Genomic DNA, 19,708 nt, shown 5'->3' on the forward strand with positions numbered 1-19,708 from the left:
GACCCTTCTGGCCTCAGGCACCAGCTTCGTGGAAGGCAATGTTTCCAGGACGGGGGAGGGGCATCGCCAGGCCTTCGATTCTCATAAGGAGCCACAACCTGGACCCTCAGTGCCCGGCTCACAACCGGGCTCGCCCTCCCCGGAGAATCCCGTGCAGCTGCTGGTCTGACACCGGTCTGCGGCAGCCCAGGGATTAGGGACAACCTGGGGCCGAAGCTCGTCTTCTTACCTGCCCCCGTTGGCCTGGGGAGTTGGCAAGTGGCCCCCGTGTTTGGGGCCTCCGTCCTGTACACGTGTAAGGTGCGTGTGGCTCACATCCGCAGCCAGCTCCACTGAGAACTGCCAAAGACAGAAACGACTGCTTGGTCCGCAGGCCTGTGGTTGCTTCCAGTGAATTGGTTTCGTGTGTGCTTTGTATGCTTAAATATCAACGTAAACACACATGAGTCTATTTGACAAGCCCTGGAACTGGCCCTTCTTTGTGGTATTCCTGGAACAGTTATTAGCGTCACTGGGAATTGCCAGTGGGGACCAGCCTGGCAGCTCAAGAGCCACAGGGAGGAGGACCTGTGTGCGTCTGAAAATGACTTAAGAGGCCAGCACTTTGGGAGGCCAAGGCGGGAGGATTGTTGGACAGGAGTTGGACACCAGCCTGGCCATCATAGCAAGACCTCACCTGTGTACACATACACACACATTCACACACACACTCACAGATTAGCTGGGCGTGGTGGAGCGTGTCTGTAGTCCCAGCTACTTGGGAGGCTGAGATGGAAGGAACTCCTGAGCCTAGGAAGTCAAGGCTGCACTGAGCCATGATCATGCCAGTGCACTCCAGCCTGGGTGACAGAGCAAGACTCCGGCTCAAAGAGACAGCAGAGGGGTGACACAGCATGTCACCTTTGGTTGGATCCCGATTTGATGAAAGCGTGTTTCAGCATTAAGATGGTGAAGGGAATTTGTACTGATCGTTCGACCGTGTTAAGGAGGTTAGTTCTGTTTAGTCACTTTTGGTAATGGTCTCTTTGTGGGTGTTTTGTTTTGTTTTGTTTTGGAGTCAGAGTCTCGCTCTGTCACCCAGGCTGGAGTGCAGTGGCACACTCATGGCCTCCCCAGAGCTGACCTGCTGGCCTCAGGCGATCCTTCTGCCTCAGCCTTCCAAGGGGCCGGAACTACAGGCGTGTGCTGCCACACCTGGCTCATTTTTTGATTTATTGTAGAGGCGAGGTTTCGCCAAGTTGCCCGGGCTGGTCTCGAACCTCTGAGCTCAGGCAATCCTCTCGCCTCGACCTTCCAAAGTGCTGGGATGGCAGGCTTGAGCCATCATGCACGGCCGTACTTGTGGTTTTAAAACCCTTTTAGAGATGCGGACTGAAACTGAAATACAGGCTGGGGATTTGCTTCAGAATCATCCAGTCTGGGGAACAAGACAGGAGACTGGCTGTGAATTAGAAGCCAACCGACTGTGGGAGTCCCGACACGACGGTTTCTGATTGTGTGTGCTTGGCATTTTCCTGAGCACGGGACACCATCCTGCCCGCGGGGCCCGCGGCCAAAGGTGGCTTTGGTGCTGCAGGTGAGCTAGACACAAGGCCTTCTGAGGCTCATTCTTCGTCAAGGGGCGTCGAGGCTGCCTCTCCAGACTCCAGTCACAAAAAGTCTCCTTGTTCTCCCTCCTGGGCCGCCGCTTACTTTCGCTCGGGCAGGAGGCACGGGGTGTCTGCTGAGCGTGACAGCTGAGCGGATCAAGTTGATGCAGGTGGATGCTGGGTCAGCTCTTCCCAGACAAAGCATTAGCCAGCGAGGGGGTGGGTCGCCTCCCATCGGGCGGGTTGCATCAAACGCGTTAGCAGTTTTTCCAGATTGCCCAAATCCCTTCCAAGTTACGCTCATCAAAAAACAGTTCAGGCCGGGCGCGGTGGCTCATGCCGGAATCCCGGTACTTTAGGAGGCCAAGGCGGGGAGCTCACTTGAGCCCAGGAGTTTGAGAACTGCCTGGGCAACATAGCAAGACCTCGTCTCGATGGAAAAATAGAAAAATAGCTGGGTGTGGTTGCACACACCTGTAGTCCCAGCTCCTCGAGAGGCTGAGGTGGGAGGATCACTCAAATCCAGGGGTTTGAGGCCGCAGTGAGCTGTGATCGTGCCACTGCAGTCCAGCCTGAGTGACAGATAAGAAGACCCTGGTTCAAAAAGAAAAAAAAAAGCATTCAGCATAGTGAGCACACCCGTGTACACTCAGGATTTGTGTACACTCCTGGAAGCGTTGTGTACATCCATAAGAGGTTTACGTGAAGCTGGGCTCGGGGGCTCAGCCTGCAATCCCCCGCCTTTGGGAGGCTGAGTGAGTGGATTGCCTGAGCCCGCGGGTTCGAGACGCGCCTGGGCAACTTGGCAAGACCTCATCTCTACAAGAAATCAAAAATCAGCCGGGCGTGATGGCGCGCGCCGGTAGTTCCAGCTACTGGGAAGGCTGAGGCGGAAGGATCGCCGAAGCCCAGCGGGTCGAGGCTGCGGTGGCCGGGAGCGGCCACGGCACTCCAGTCTGGGCGACAGAGGGAGACTCCGACTCAAAAAAAAAAAAGGGGTTTACGTGATAAAAGTAAAGAAAGACGAGTGGAGCCCTACTTGTCACTCGCAAGAGGTCCCGTCCGTGTTGTGCCGCCTTGAACATCTCTTTGCCCGGTGGCTTCAGGGGCCAAAACACGTCGACGCTTAGCAAGGAACTGGCTCTTGGGAGCCCTGCGCGGTGTGGGCGCCACTCCGGTCCTTTTCAGGAGCCTCGCTGGGGCGGGGCGGGAGCACTGTCTGTGCCCTCGCCGAGCTGGCTCCTGTTTGTCTCCAGACCTGTCGTACAGTCCCGACTCCTCCGGTCGTGCTCGAGTAGCAATTTGGAAAAGTGACGATCCCAGAGGGGGCTCTGGCAATGACGGGGGGGAAGAGGAGGGGCGTACTCCCGAAAGATGGCTCCGCGCTTTCAGGAGCTTCCGTGCGACTGAATTCAGGGCCTCTCTGAGCTAAAGCGAGCCCGAGCCAAACGGGGGAGATCGCGGCAGGCAAGACTCAAGTGTCCGCTGTGTCCCCCGGCCCAGGCCTCGCCGCGCAGGCCGCGGTGTGAGGCGGGAGTCGGCCGAGGACGGCCAGAGCGTGTCCTGGTCGCACCGCTCGATGCGAAAACAGCAAGAGAACCAGCGAAAGCCCCCGAAGCCGGACAGGGGCACCGCGACGCCATGGTGGGGCTTCCGGAAGTGCGCTCGTCGGCCGGCGCCTGTTTTCTTCGTGTGGACAGAGGCAGCAGGCAGCTGTTCAGGGACTTCATCGTCTGTGAGAGGATTTCGGCGCCGGCAACGACCCCGCACCCGGCCGGGACCAAGAGATTGATTAAAGGGGCTGCGACGGAGAGGGCCCGTGCTGGAGGCAGAAAAGGAGAGTGGCCCCGCGTGGGCTGTATTTACCAGCCTGACAGGGGCCGGAAGGGGCCGTGCTATGTTCCTATTGGAGGAGCGGCATGGGAGGAGGGTGGGGCCGACGCCGTGGTATAGTCCTATTGGACGGGCAACAACGCGAGCTACGTCATGGGAGACGATTGGTTGAACTTGGCGCGCCAGGGGAATCGTGCGTCAAGCAGCCGGAACCGAGGGCCGTCATCGTCTTGTGTGGCTTCCCCGCGTTCGGCGCCCTTTCGGGAGGCGCCCCCCGGCTGTTTCCTGCACCCTTCACTCTGTAGCCCCAGTTTCCTCTCCGGCTCCCCGGCACGAGGCCACGGGAAGAGAGCAGAGGCTGGCCGGGCCCCGAGGTGGCCAGGCCGTGACCTGATGCTGGCTCTGCTCGGTGGGCGGAAGAGAAAGCGGCCTCTGGAGAGCCGCGTCCGAAGAGCCGCGTGGGGAATGGCCTCGAATGTGACACCGTCGCCCCCACTTCCTGTTGCGGAGGGCTCGGGCACGGGCACGGCAGGAGAGCAGACGGCTCCGTGGTCGGGCCTGGAATGACGGTAAAGGGGGCGGGCAGCCCGGCGGGCCGGTGTTCTGCGTCCGGGTGGCGGGCTTCCCTCTCGGCCGCTCCCCCGGGGGAGGTGATGCCTCACGTGTGAGAACACTGGACTCTGAAGACGCCGAGACATGCTTGAAGCCGTCTCTTTAGGGGAAGAGGGAAGGACGTGTAGCATTTATTATGGGCCGGGTGAGGTGGCTCCAGCCGGTTATCCCAGCCCTTTGGGAGGCCAAGGCGAGAGGATCGCCCGAGCCCGCGGGTTCGAGACCCGCCCGGGCCACTTGGCGAGACCTCATCTCTGCAATAAATCGAAAAACTAGCCGGGCGTGCTGGCGTGCGTCTGTCGTTCCAGCGACTCGGAAGGCGGAGGCGGAAGGATCGCCGGAGCCCGGCGCCCGGCGGGTCGAGGCTGCGGTGGCCGGGAGCGGCCGCTGCACTCCAGCCTGGGGCACAGAGTAAGACTCTGACTCAAAAAAATAAAAACAGGAGTTCATGGGCCACGTGCGGCGGTGCATGCCATGATCCCAGCACTTTGGGAGGCTGAAGTGGGAGGATTGCTTGAGCCCAAGAATTTGAGACCAACCTGAGCAACATAGCGGGACCTCATCTCTACCAAAAGCACAAAAGTGAACTTGAGCTCAGAAGTTGGAGGCTGCAGTGAGCCATGACCATGCCAATAACTTCAGCCTGGGTGACAGAGTGAGACCTTGTCTCTGAAAAAAAAAGAAGGAAGAAAGGAAGGAAGACAAGAAAAAGAAAAAAGAGCGTGTGGTCGTTCCCACACACATTGTTAGTTCTCACAGATCTCTGGGTGTTATCAGCCCATTTTGCAGTTGGGAATTTGGCTAGAGGTTGACCGTGGGCTGGAGGTCTTGCAGCTCGTGGCAGTAGAGCCAGGATTGAAACTCAGCCCTGTCAGACCCCGCCCTCGGGCAGGTCCACGCTTCCGGGAGTTGGGGACTTCTTTTTGCCATACTTGCTGCCCTGGGGACACCCTGGGCCACATCCAACCCACAGGCCTCTGTCAGGCCGGCGTTGGGTTATAAAGGAAAAGCTGAGCCAGCGTTGCAGTTGGGAGTGGCCAGGATTCTGGCCCCAGGAGTTCCGGCAGGCAGGACTGTGAGGCCTTGGCCTAGGTGTGGGTGCCCCAGGGTGACAGGAAGCCAGGCGCAAACACTGCCGCAAGCGGAGCCCCTATGTGGCCACAAAAAGCCAGTCAGAGGCGACCGTGCTGTCCGTGCCCCACGGCGGCTAAGCCGACCCTCCCAGGAACCCTGGGATTCCTGCGTGGGCACCTCCCCTGGGTGATGATTAACACCCTTGTCAAGGGAAAAATGGGTCGATGGATCATTAACCAGAGCAAACAAGGGCGAGGTGGCCCTCGTAGGTGTGGACTCAGCCGATCCCGGGTTGGATTTCTGGTTCTTCCACCGCTCGACTGGGCGACCTGAGCCTAGTTTCAAAAACCTCTTTGTGCCTCAGCTTCATGCGTGTGAAACTGAAGCAGCAATGACACCTCCCTGGTGGGCCGTGTGCACGCCACGGCTGCCCCGGCCGTGAGACAGGAGTCACGGGTCAGCAACAGCTGTTGCTGTGCGTCCGGCCCTCCTTGCCTGCACTGGGGTCGGGGGTTTCCCGGCAGCGTTAGGAGGACCCCAGGGAGCCACTCCCCAGCCCTGCCCTGCCGGGGAGCCACCCTGCCGTCCGGTGGCACCGAGGCCCTTGTGGAGGTGGGCGCGGCGTCTGGGGCCGCAGCAGCCTTGGAGCCACAAGTGCTGGCCCGCCTGGCCCTGTTGTCTGGGAACAGCATCTGTGCCCACTGTGGAAGGCAGGTGGAAGCCCGGCACGCATGGGGGTGCCAGTGCCACCCTGTTGTGAAAGATCGGACTGGTGTCAGGCCCGCCCCAGGTGCCCCAGCTGGAGAGTTTCAGGCCGGGTCTTCTGGCGTCCAGGACCCCTGCTGTCAACAGGGGACGAGCCCTCATGGGCATGTCGCGAGGGCCTGGGTCTGACACAGCACAGGGAAGCCTGCCCGGCCTGCCCTTGCTGGCAGAGCCATCAAGCACATCCACCATGAGGTTTCCGTTGTAGCTTCAGAAGACAAAGTAAGGCCAGGCGCTGTGGCTCAAGCTGTCATCCCAGCACTTTGGGAGACCGAGGCGAGAGGATCCTCAGCCCGGGGATCCGAGACCAGCCCGGGCAACTTGGAGAGGCCTCATCTCTGCAATAAATCAAAAAATTAGTCTGGCTTGGTGGCATGTTCCTGTAGTTCTGGCTACTTGGAAGGCTGAGGCAGAAGGATCACCTGAACCCGGCAGGTCGAGGCTGCGGTGGCCGTGAGCGTGCCACTGCACTCCAGCCTGGGCAACAGAGTGAGAATCCGACTCAAAAAAAAAAAAAAAAGAAAGAAATGCAAACCTGGCAGGGTGTGGTGGCTCATACCTATAGTCCTAGCACTTGGGGAGGTCAAGATGGGATTGCTTGAGGCCAAGCGTTCAAGGCTGTGGGAGCTGTGATCACATCACTGCATTCCAGCCTGGGCAACAGAGTGAGACCTCGACTCAAAAAAAAAAAAAAAAAAAAAAAGGCTGGGTGCAGTGGTTCACACCTATAATTCCAGTACTTTGGGAGACTGAGGTAGAGCCCACGGGTTCGAGATCAGCTTGGGCAACTTGTCGAGACCGCATCTTTACAATAAGTCAAAAAATTAGCCGGGCATGGTGGCGCGTGCCTGTAGTTCCAGCTACTTGGAAGGCTGAGGTGGAAGGATCGCCGGAGCCCAGCAGGTCGAGGCTGCGGTGGCCGGGAGCATGCCCCTCCCTTCTGGCCTGGACGACAGAATGAGACTCCAACTAAAAACAAAAAGGAAAAAAAAGCAGAATCTTGGCCACCTCTGACACGTTGAATCAGAATCTGTCCTTTAACAAGATCCATGTTCCAGTTTGGGAAGTATTGCTCTGAAAGGCCACCATCTTACCAGTCGCAGGTGGCCCAGCACTGGCTACCTCTGATCTGTGTGTACACACAGCTTTCTCCTATTTACCAGCTCGAGGGATGGCAGTGTCCCCCCCTCTCCCCACAAGGCTCCGTGGAGACAAGCAGCCCTGATTCTGAGCTCAGCAGACCTCTGGGAGGCTGGGGGATTCTGCCACGTGCCCCCTGAGAAGCCCTGGCACACAGCTTCACCTTGCTGTGTCCCTTAGCATGACACTGTCAGCGTTTTGCCACTTAGTCTTTCTCAAAAGCGTGTCTTTCATGGCTGCAGGTAAATAGTTCATCTCACGACTGCATCATAATTCACTTGACCGCTTCCCTGCCGTGAGACCTCGGGCCCTTTGGATCCTTGGAGGGCGGGGAGGGTGCTCTGTGGACTTCTGTAAGTATGCTGAACGCAGCCATTATTCACTTCCCCTCTGAGTGTCTCATGATCAACGGCTGGAGTGCAGACACTGGGGCAAAAGGTGTGAGCGTTTTCAACACTCCGCAAAAGGCCCGGGACATCGGAAGCGCTTGCCGCCGTCCACTCCCGGGCGCTGGAGTGTGGGTGGACAGACCTCGGGGTGGGTTTCGCCTCACCCACCTCCATGTCCCAGGCCTGGTTTAGAAACCGCTTGAGGCCACCTCGAGGAGCCTGGGGAGTGGAGAGGAGGTGAGGGAAGGGTGGCCACCACTGTGGTGGGCCTGACCTCCCGGCCCGGGGCCTGACAGCAAGTGCCTCTGCCAGGCCGCAGACTTCCTCGGGGCGTCCACAGCTCAGCCTTTCCTCCCAGTGGCTGGGGCACGGAAGGCGGGGCAGGTGGGCCCACGTAAAGTGGCCACACCTGGAACCACGTGCGAAGTAAACTTTATTCCAAAAGATACAGATTCTCACGTTTTAAGGAACTGAAACATCCACACTGTGTATGTGGTTGAGTCGTAGTTTGAACCTGGACACCCGGAATGTATGTGCAGTCTCCGTAAATACTTTTGAAGCAAAGGAGTAAACGAGTCCACAGTGAGTTTGATTATGTTTCGTAACATGTCAGATGTATTTCTGTGTGTGTCACATGATGTAATCCAAACGCTTAAACATGAGTGTTAAGCCATCAGCCACCCATTTGTATGAACCATATGCCATGTGCCGATGACCAAAGAGACGCAGGTGGAGAGCAGCACACAGATCGGATCAACACATGTTCTTCTGGAAATAAGTTATGCGTGTTTTTACTCTCCACCGCTCATGAATTTACAGAGGACTTTCCGGAAGCAGGTTGATGGCTGACGTCACAACTGATTCAATGTAGATGAGAATTCGACTGTCTACCATCAAGCCAGACACTAGAGTAGTGTGTGGAATGTAGGGCATGGTGCTACTCTGCTAAGTTTTTCTGTTTGGTAAAATACAGTAATTTTTCATTTAAGAAAATGTTATTTACGCTGACATGCAACAAGCGTCAAAGGGTCCCAAAAGCAAAAACCGTGAGAACTGCCGGCTTATCCTGTGGGCGAAAAGTGGAAAGCAAAACGGGACTTCTTGAAGCAGTGCTGGCTTGTGTGCATCTGCCTCTGAGTCTCTGGTGAACTTTCGATCTAAGTATCCGCTTGCTTCCTTTTGCTGGAACGAAACTAAGAATACAAGCAGTTAGTCGCCGGCTTCACTCCCACAGCAAGTTACAGTTTGCTAAGCAGGGCTCTGGTGCCAGCTCCACTGGACTCGTTATTGAGATAGCTCTTAACGATGGTGATTTCTGTTTTCTGTCTTTCACACAGACCTTACTCACGTGGCGTTTTGGTAGAACACAAGGAAATGCAAGGAACCAAAAGTAACGTCACGGAGGGCGGCAAACCGCAATAAAATAGGAAGATCATCAGTCAAGAAAGACCCGTGGTGGAGAGTAAGTGTGGCGTGTTGTTAAGAACCAGCTGAGACATAAACAGAAAAGCAGAGGCTGGGCCAGTGGAAAGAAATCATAGTTTCCTTCCCTTAGGCCCTGCTCTTATTTCCAAACCGGGCTACTTTGCAAAGCCAGCCCACGGAAGAGACACAATGCCTTGAAAAGGCCTTTCGCGGGCTTTTCAGGTTGCATGTGCGGTATCCGAGTCGACTCACAGGGAGTTCAAAGCCATGCAGGAAAAGGGCCGTATCTTTTTTTCTTTCTCCTGCTGTAAACAAGGAGGGTACAAATCAGGATTGGGTACATCCGTACGTCGTCTGTGAGCAGCTGAAGCTTGGGCCTCCAAGTGATCCTTGCTTCCCCTGGTCTAGGGTCAGGTGTCCCTTAGTGAGGTGATGGCCCCGCGCCCCACCCCCACGGCGTCTCGCTCCTGCCGAGCCCTCTCGTGGCATGGTGATGCAAGTCCAGGACCAGCTCATGAGTGAGAACACGTGGTATTCAGTTCTTCGTTTCTGTGATCGATCGCGAGAGGGATGGGCTCTAAGTCCATCCAAGTGGCTGGGCTCGGGTGATCCCTCTGCCTCAGCCTTCCAAGTAGCTGGAACCACAGGCGCATGCCATGCTGATTTACTGTAGAGATGAGGTCTCGCCATGTTGCTCAGGCTGTCCTCTCACCTCCGCCTCCCAAGTGCCGGGATTACTGGCATCAATCACCATGCCCGGCATCGAACATACATTTTTAAAAGTGAATCTTGGCGAAGTCTGAACCCACACAAGTTCCCTTCCTCACCATTTTAAGCCAACATTGGCTGTTTAAAACTAAAACTGTTTTTCCCTTGGCACAAGAGACTTCATATGGCCTCATCATTCCACCTAGGCTTCCTTATCCAAGCAACTCCACTTAAAGGCCAATGGTATCTGTCAGGCCTGCAGCTACATCACATCTGGATGGAACGTTTTTGGATAGAGTCAAGTGAAACTACAGCATGTTTGAGTATAGAAAATAATGTCAGCATAGGAAGCATATGAAAATATTGGATTTTTTCCCACCTGCCTTTACGTATATGCACGTGTGCATAGATCCATTATTTGCGTCCCTTAACACGTGAGCTAACGGCACAGACTTATGGCATGAGTCATGGTTCAATCTGTCAGCAGGTCTGGTAACCCCCACACTGATCTCTTTACTCTCTTGGACAATCTCCTCCCCACTCGCTTGAAGCTGTTTGATCACCAGCAACTTGCTTTTAGGCAAATTCAGTTTTTTTCACTTTTTAACCTCAGTATTCCATTTTTTCCCCTTAGAATTCGGGAAATAGGCCAGGCGTGATGGCTCACGCCTATAATCCTAGCACTTTGGTAGGCCGAGGTGAGAGGATTGCCTGAGCTCACAGGTTCAAGCCCAGCCGGGCAACTTGGCAAGACCCCATCTCTACATTAAATCAAAAAATTAGCTAGGCGTGGTAGCGCGCACCTGTAGTTCCAGCTACTTGGAAGGCAGAGGTGGAAGGATCACTGGAGCCCAGCAGGTCGAGGCTGTGATGGTTGGGAGCATGCAATGCACTCCAGCCTAGGCTATGTATAGAGCAAGACTCCAACTCAAAAAAAAAAAAGAAAATATGCGCCAAATTCACAATGCTTAAGAGATAGCAAGTATAGAAAAGAGAGAGTGAAACCTAAGTCTTCCTCCTGTTCTGAGAAACATTTTTAACGACTGCATAATTGTGTATCAGAAGGACGTACTGTACCGTGTCCAGGTTGCACATCCCTAATCCGAAAGATCCAGAATCTGAAAACTTTTTGAGTGCCGACACGGCGTTCAAATGAAACACTCACTGAATCACTTTGGATTTCAGATTTTTGGATTAGAAATGCTTAACCAGCATCATGCAAATATCCCCCAACCCCAAACCTGAAACACTTCTGGTCCCAAGCATTTTAGGTAAGGATACCCAACCTGTCTCATTTTTAACCCATCTTCAGTTGTTAACATTTCTGTGCGGGTTTGTTGTTCTCATTGTCTGCCTGGGGGTTTGTTTTTGCTATTTATAAACACCTGCTGAACAGAACTGTAGAAAGAACTTTAGGTGAACCTTGATTTTTTTTTTTTGAGTTGGAGTCTCACTCTGTCGCCCAGACTGGAGGGCAGTGGCCGCTCCCAGCCACCGCAGCCTCGACCCGCTGGGCTCCGGCGATCCTTCCACCTCAGCCTTCCGAGTAGCCGGAATTACAGGCGCGCGCTACCACGCCCGGCTGATTTTTTGATTGATTGTAGAGATGAGGTCTCGCCTCGCTGCCCAGGCGGGTCTCGAACCCGCGGGCTCAGGCCATCCGCTCACCTCAGCCTCCCAAAGGCGCGGATGACAGGCTGAGCCACCGAGCCCGGATAACCTTGATTTTTTTAAGGATGAATTTCTTGACTCTTCTTCCTTTCCTTCCACCCGTCCCGGCTTTCTTCTCTGGCCTCTTTCTTCATCGTCTCTTTTTCCTGCCTCCAAACGCGTTCACCACACAAGCCCCAACCGCGCATTTGACTCGACTCACCCCTTCCGCATGCTTTCAGGATCAACACTCATCCCCGTTTTTCCCTGTGTTCCCTCGTCTTTCCAGGTGCCGTCCCTGAAAGACCATATCCAGGAGATAAATCCTCTTTCTTTCCTTTATCTTTATTCCCATTATTTTCAGTGGAGTCATCTATTTTAAGCCTTTGAGCTCAGAAGATTTGATGTGAATAACCCTGCGGCTAAAAAGCTTTGGAAACACTACGTTCAAGGCCCCAGAGCTTGGCCTCTAAGCTTCACTGACAGAAAGACCAAAAAGGGAGCTGGGGTGACATCTGGAGTCAGAACGGGACCGGGTTAAAGCTACTGGTGATGGTTTTGAGCACTGCTGTCAAGTTGCTATTTTAGGCATGGGTTTTGGCTCCAGTAGATAAAGTATTTCTCCATCTCCTTAAAAGTTAGTGAAACCCATACTTACACAGGAGTTACTTTGGTTTTAAAATCTCTAAGAAGTCTGGACCGTCTGGGTCTCAAAATATCACCTGAATATACACATTAATTCTTCTTGATCATATTCTATATTCTCCAAGTATGAAGGGGGATCCCAAAACTCCGGGTTTAATGTATACAAAATTGTGTATTTATCCTTACAAGTTTAAACTTCGGTCACCTTCCAAGTACTCTGAGACAACACACCTATCGAGATGCTTTTTCCACTGCTCAAAACAGTTTTTGAACCCGTCAGTTTTGATGCCCTTTGAGGGCTTCTGCCTTTTTGTTTCACCTCTTTCACCTCGGCAAAACATTTCCCTTTTTTCATCTGACATTTTTCACCCGAGGAAACCAAAAGCAGTTCCTTGGGGTGAGATAGAGTGAAGAGGGAGGGCGGAGCACAGGGGGCTCATGCCTTTCTTGGCCCAAAACTGCTGAACACTCAGAGTGGGGTGCGCAGGTGCATTGTCGTAGTGGAAGAACCAGTCACCTGTTTGCCACAACTCATGACATCTCTTCTGCAAATCATGACGCACCATTCTCAAAACTTCCAGGTAAAAACTTGGGTTGACCATCTGATCCAGAGGAAGTAGTTCTGAGTGTACTGCAAGGGGCTTGCCCTCTGAAACATAATTCCGGGGTTTTCTGGGGTACCCCCCCATATCACGAGAAATATAATTCCTATTTATAAGTTTCATTATTGGGGGAAATGATGGAACTAAATTAGATTTTTGAGAACAGCAGTGCTTGCATTGTAACGTTTTAACAGACAGCATCAAGATGACATCAAGCTTTTCTTTTCACCTTTTTTTGCAGGGATGGAAAATAAAGCAAGCAGCATTTTATCCGTGTGTACCTCAGCAGTTCTTGAAATTTAACTATGACTGCTCTCTCTTCAGAGAACTGTTCTTTGCAGTACCAGATCCATCAAACAAACCAGCCCCTAGATGTTAACTGCTTGCTGTTCTTGATCGTACTTGGGAAAATATTACTAAATATCCTCACATTAGGAATGAGAAGAAAGAACACCCATCAAAACTTCATGGAATACTTTTGCATTTCGCTAGCATTTGTTGATCTTTTGCTTTTGGTAAACATTTCCATCATATCCTATTTCAGAGACTTTGTACTTCTAGGCATTAGGTTTACTAAATACCACATCTGCCTGCTGACTCAAATTATTTCCTTTACTTATGGCTTTCTGCATTATCCAGTGTTCCTGATAGCTTGTTTAGATTACTGCGTGAACGTCTCTAAAACCACCAAGCTTTCATTTAAGTGTCAGAAATTATTTTATTTATTTGCAGTAATGTTAATCTGGATTTCAGTCTTCACTTATGTTTTGGGCGATCCAGCTATCTACCAAAGCCTGCAGGCCCAGAATGTGTATTCTTATCGCTGCCCTTTCTATGTCAGCATTCAGAGTTATTGGCTGTCAGTCTTCATGGTGATGACTTTATTGATTGCTTTTATAGTCTCCTGGTCAGAGGTCATTCCCTTAATCCAGGCTATCAGGGTAACTTCTTACATGAATGAAACTGTTTTGTATTTTCCTTTGTCATCCCACTCGAGTTGCACCGTGAGGTCCAAAAAAGCCCTCTTGTCCCAGCTCCTTGTCTGCTTTCTCGGTACCTGGCTGCCCTTTGTAGGACTCCAAGGGACCCTTCTTATACTTCAAGTACAGATCCCAGCATTCATCGAGATGAACATTCCGTGGCTGTACTTTGTCAACAGTTTTCTCGTGGCTGCAGTGTACTGGTTTAACGATCACAAGCTTAGCTTAGAAGACATCGCGTTACCTCTGGATCCGTTCGTCCACTGGAAGTGCTGCTTCCTTCCGCTTACAATTCCTACTCTTGAGAAAATGGAAAAGCCTATATCGATAACCATTTGTTAATAGATTGCCATGTTGAAACTAACTGAAACTTACATCGATGTGAACTCAGGGCATATTAAAAAACAGGAACTGAACTGGAGCTTTTCCCCTTAGCTTTTGTACCTTTTCAGAATGTGTCTTTTTGGGGCTATGATGTTATTTATTAAAGTGTTTTCTTTTAAAAGCAAAATAATTCCAAGGGTTGTTTATAACTGTTCGGGGACACTGTATATTGCAAATATTAGCTTGTCATTAACACAAAAGTGAAATGTAAAGTGAACATTTGGCCATACTGATGTTTGTATTACCCAAAAAACTACTGGAATGCAAACTGTTATGTGAATTTGAAATTTAATTGCCAACTGTAAGCCATGAGCATAAATAAACATTTTTATCAAATCAGAGCAAGAAAATCAAAACTGTCCTTAAAATGATTTGCCATAAACTTGAACGTAAGGGAAAGATGAGCTCATTTTAAATTTAGCTACTTCAGCTGGGCACAGTGGTTCATGCCTGTAGTCCCAGCACTTTAAGAGGCCAAGGTGGGAGGACGGATTGAGCCCAGGAGTTTTAAACCAGCCTGGGCAACACAGTATTAGTGTACTGGTTAACACCTCATCTCCACAAACAAAAATTAGCCAGGTATGGTGGCGCACATCTGTAGTCCCAGCAACTTGGGAGGCCAAGGCAGAAGGAACACCTGAGCCCAAAAGGCTGAGGCCGCAGTGACCTGTGACTGCACCACTGGACCCCAGCTCAAAAAGACAAACATAAATTTAGCTAATTTTAAAAACTGTATCTCTGTGTAGTTTCTGTTATTAACGCAAATGTCGCTAGAAAAGTTTTGGTTGCTCACCTTATGGAAGTGAGAGTAGTGACGAGGTCTCTGTCTGTGACCTACCAGGTTCATTTTCAGTTACAACATGTTACATACTTGAATGCCAAGTAGTAATCACATTAGCATTGTATCGTGCTATAAAAGTATGGCAGGGTTTCTTATCCTCGGCCCAAGTGACTTTTGGGGTTGGACAGTTTTTTGTGGGGCCCACCCTGCACACTGCCCACTATGCCAAGAGCATCTCTATCCCCAGCAGGAGCAATCAGAAACGCCAAACCTCCCCTGGTGGGTGGGCACCACTGCCCTGCTGAGAACCACGGAGTAAAGCAACCTGCGTGGCAGGATCATCTGAAATCACTTCGGGAATTAAGCTACGTAGATGTTTTGATCACCATTTGCAAATACTAATGTATGTTGCGTGACCCTAAGCCTAGCATTTTCTAAATTGACTTTTAATTTTTTGACATCTACAGTAAGATGTTTTCTATATCATGACCCATATAGGCTTATATGCTTATGTCATAACAATACTTCCTTACATATTATGCGCAGATGTTTTATAGTATCTTTTTTTTTTTTTGAGTTGGAGTCTCACTCTGTCACCCAGACTGGAGTGCAGTGGCCACTCCCGGCCACCGCAGCCTCGACCTGCTGGGCTCCGGCAATCCTTCCGCCTCAGCCTTCCAAGTAGCCGGAATTACAGGCGCACGCTACCACGCCTGGCTGATTTTTTGATTTATTGTAGAGATGAGGTCTCGCTGCCCAGGCGGGTCTCAAACCTGCGGGCTCAGGGAATTCACTCACCTCAGCCTCCCAAGGGCGCGGGATTACAGGCTGAGCCTCCGAGCCCAGCTTAGTATCATTTTTTTATGCTGGCTGTGATCCACTAAATTGAGTTAACGATCCACATATGAGTTACTTCCCATTACCGGAAAAATTTCCTAAAACATGTGCTATGAAGCAGTAATACTAGCTAAGATTTAGGAAGTGCTTCCTGTGTGCCAGGCACTGGCTTAAGTGTTTTATATGCAGCAACTGATTCAATCCTCTCAAATCTGGTGGGTGCCATTATTATCCCCTTCTTACAGATGAGGAATTTAAAATATCAAAATGAAGATACACAACTACTCACCGGAGACACTAGGATTCAAACCCAGAAGTCTGGCTCTGAGTTCATGTTCATTCTACCAATGCGACACTGCCCTTCACTGGTCCCACTCCTTGTTCTCAAAAGAATGGTTTGGGCCGGGTGCGGTGGCTCACACCTGTAATTCCAGCACTTTGAGAGGCCGAGGTGAGAGGATTGCCTGAGCCAGCCGGGCAACTTGGCGAGACCTCATCTCTACGATAAATCAAAAAACTAGCTGGGCATGGTAGTGCACATCTGTAGTTCCAGTTGCTTGGAAGGCGGAGGCGGAAGGATGGCCGGAGCCCAGAAGGTTGACGCTGGGAGGCCACGAGCGTGTCACTGCATCCTAGTCTGGGTGACGGAGTGAGACTCCAACTCAAAAAAAAAAAATTTGTTTGTTTCAGAGTCAAATGTGACGATTGTTTACCAGTTCTGTTTCTTTTTTGACTCGCAGTCTCACCCTGTTGCCCAGGCTAGTGTACAGTGGTATGATCACAGATACAGTCTTAACATGCTGGGCTCAGGAGATCCTTCCGCCTCAGCCTTCCAAGTACCTGGAACTCCAGGCAAGTGCCACCAGGCCTGGCTAAGTTATTATTATTGTTGTGGAGAGGAGGTCTGGCCTTATTGCCCAGGCTGGTCTCAAACTCCTGGGCTCGGACAACCCTCTTGCTTTGGGCTCCCAAAGTAGCGGATTGCAAGCGTGAGCCACTGCACCTGACCCTAATTATTTTTCACTTAAAAATATACAACTATATAGCCGGACGCAGTGGCTCATGCCTGTAATTCCAGCACTTTGGGAGGTGGAGGCAAGAGGATTACCTGAGCTCATGGGTTTGAGACCAGTCTGAGCAATATGGCGAGACCTCGTCTCTATAGTAAATCAAAAAATCAGCCAGGTGAGGCTACGGTAACTGTGAGCGTGCCACTGCACTTGAGTCTGGTGACAGAGTGAGACTCCGACTCAAAAAGAAAAGAAAACGTGCGCCTATGAGCATCTTAAGGCTTTGAGGTCCTATAGTGAAGAAGAAAGCCATTCATATGATCACAAATTTTTTTAGTTAGCATCAGCCACCTAGAAAGACAAGTTGGGAAGTGCTGCTGTAGAATTAACAATTCTTTCAGTTGTAAGTAATACAAACCCAACCCGTGCCATTCTAAGCAAATCTGGGTCTTGGAAAGACATGGTGGAAAGCCACCAGGAGAATCTCTCTGGGATGTCAGCATCCATTGCATCCATATAGTTGTTCCGGCTGCCAACAGCTCAGGTATTTCACTATTCGAACTTAAAGCATCTCCTAGTGGCAAATATAAAGACCCAGAATATGGCTGTTTAATCTGACTCAAATCCTATGTTCACCCCACGATTAGGTCTGTTAACAGAAGACAATGCCGAGGAGAGAAGTAACCACTGCAATGGGGATTACATTATTCAAAAATATTTAGAGAAAACAGGAATAAAAGTCACATTTTTTTTTTCTGTGTGTGAGAGAGCGTCTCACTCCGTGGCCCAGCTTGGAGTGCAGTGGCAGGCTCACAGCCACCCCAGTGTCGACCTGCTGGGCTCCTCCGGTGATCTTTCTGTCTCAGCCTTCCAAGCAGCTGGAACCACAGGCGTGTGCTACCACGCCCGGCTAATTTTTTTTAAATTATGGTAGAGACGATGTCTCGTCAGGTTGCCTGGGCTGGACTTGAATCCGTGGGCTCAGGCAATCCACTCGCCTCAGCCTCCCAAAGTGCTGGGATGACAGGCTGAGCCACCGAGCCTGGCCCACATTGTTCTATGAAAACCAAACGCATAGAGAAAACCAACTTTGTGTCCAAAGCTTAGTACAAACAGGCCTATGTTCAAGGGAACAACAGGGAATGCTGGACAGCTGAGGACACCTGAACGCTCTTCTCATTCTTTGTGTTACTTTTCCCCATGAAGGTACCGCTTTCTAACTGGCCATGAGACTGGAATACTTAAAAATATTTTGAACTTAACTAGGAAAGATTTATACTCTCTTTGCAGATTTTAAATCAGGAGGGTTTTGTTTCGTTTTTGAGTTGGGATCTCACTCTGTTATCCAGGCTGGAGTGCAGCAGCACGACCCCCTGAGCTCAGGCGATCCTCCTGCCTTAGCCTCCGGAGCGGGTGGGAGACCACGGGCACACGCCACCGTGCCCAGCAGTCTTCTGGAGAGACACGGTCTCACGCTGTTGCTCAGGCTGGTAAATCAGGAGATTGTGTATTTCTAGCCTCTCGTTAAGCTTTTTGTTTTTTTAACGGATTCCCCAGGCCTCATAAGCTTAAAGAGAAAAAAAGTATTCAACAGACTAGCCAAATGGAAGAGGCTTTTATTTGTAAGGAAATGAACTTACAGCTGGTCTACAATATATTATTGTAATATAAACAATATAAATAAATGATCCTGTAGGCCCACAAGTCTTCCATCCAGACCCACACGAAGCAATGTTACAACAACATTCTGTATGAAAATGTGCAGGTAACAAAGGTGCAATTACAAGCAAGTTTAAGCAGCAGAGTATAAGGTGCTTCACTTTAACAGTTAATGTTGCCATTGACGAACATCTGAATGCTCCAAATTTTACTTCACCGAATACAGACACACAAACAGGAAAATCTAAAATTCATACACATGCTACTTGTTAATATGAAAGTGCTTTCTCTTTTTAAAAAAAACACCAAATGGACACTTTTTACATAGATCAGGTGTGCTCTTATAATGCAAAATTAACTTCATTTTTCAGGTTATACATTTTCAAACTGCAGCTATCAACACCAACCTAGGAACTCTAATGCTAAGAATGCTAAAACTATTTCATTTCCTGTAAGGAGGACTCTAATACAATATCCAATGTAAAGAATACATCTATATATAATCTTAACATTTGTTTTCTGTAAGGATAAAAAATGTTTTCTTTCCCCTTGGTGACACTTTGTTTATCCTGGGCAGATCATTTTTTGAGGTCTTAATAATACAGAAGTCCTATTTTAGAGCAACAGGGGAACCAAAAGGAGAAATTGTTAAAAAGTGGTTAACATGCGCCTGAAGCATCAAAAAAATAAAAAAATGAAAAAGCCAGTTTATCACAACAGTTTGCCTTGGTTAGAATTAACACCACAATTTTTGATAAGCGAGAAGGCAGAAAGTGTGAACGCAACCCAGAACTCTGAGATGTCTGCCCCCACTGTCAGAGTCCACCCAGCTACTCCATCCACCTCAAGAATAATCCTGACTTCGAGGCCAGTTTGACTTTACTGCCTGCCTGCCTGCCTTTCTTTTCCCTTATTAGGAAAACAAAAAGACCATGCTCTTGAATGAAGTGATTGAAAATCTAGCTTAAACAATTTATGCATCCAAAATCCTATCATCTTTGCACATTCAGTTGATTTTCTAAAATGTAAGTATGTACAAAAAATACTTATGCAACACATATTTAAAAGCATAAAATATTTGAAAAATCAGGTGCAGTTTGAAAATTAAAACAACTTTTAAAGTATTCTTTAACCAGCACCATGGAAACAATTTTTAATATGGAACAATTTTTTAAAACTCAGATTATCTGCCTACTTAGATGTCACTATTCCTGTTTTCAAGATTTCAAGTTTCCTGTTTGAAAGATTCTGATCCAATGCTTTATTTGGACATCTTCCCTGCTTTAAAAAGCTGTAACTGTGATGCACAAAATTTTTTTTATATCACATATTTTCATGTTGTACCTTTATGGTGAATCTTAACATCAACTGAGATTAATATTTAAAGCTGTGTCAATAGGAATTACAATGTGATTCATAGAATCCCAGAGTGACATGGAAAGGACGTTTACCCACTTAATAATTCTTGGGCCAGGCACAGTCGCTCATGCCGGTAATCCAAGCACTCTAGGAGACTGGAGTTTGAGACCAGTCTGGGCAACAAAGTGACACCTCATCTCTACAAAAAGCTTTCAAAGATAGTAATAATCAGTTCTCCCACCAATTCAATGTTTACTCCCCAAACA

At 49.9% G+C, this 19,708-nt stretch overlaps 1 protein-coding gene across 1 annotated transcript; it reads left to right on the forward strand.

The window, feature by feature from the left end:
* The first annotated feature begins 8,786 nt into the window (after positions 1-8,786).
* GPR160 (G protein-coupled receptor 160) lies at positions 8,787-14,095 on the forward strand. Its single transcript, XM_008049498.2, has 2 exons — positions 8,787-8,864; positions 12,678-14,095. The coding sequence occupies exon 2, from the start codon at positions 12,738-12,740 to the stop codon at positions 13,752-13,754; it is 1,017 nt and encodes a 338-aa protein (XP_008047689.1). The 5' UTR covers positions 8,787-8,864; positions 12,678-12,737; the 3' UTR covers positions 13,755-14,095.
* Positions 14,096-19,708: the final 5,613 nt, after the last annotated feature.

Source organism: Carlito syrichta, unplaced genomic scaffold (assembly GCF_000164805.1).
Source record: "Carlito syrichta isolate Samal-C Ts95f unplaced genomic scaffold, Tarsius_syrichta-2.0.1 Scaffold135696, whole genome shotgun sequence".
NCBI classification, from domain to species: domain Eukaryota; kingdom Metazoa; phylum Chordata; class Mammalia; order Primates; family Tarsiidae; genus Carlito; species Carlito syrichta.

Coding starts and splice junctions, on each gene's coding strand:
- GPR160 (XM_008049498.2), top strand. CDS start 12,738: ATGACTGCTCTCTCTTCAGAGAACTGTTCTTTGCAGTACCAGATCCAT.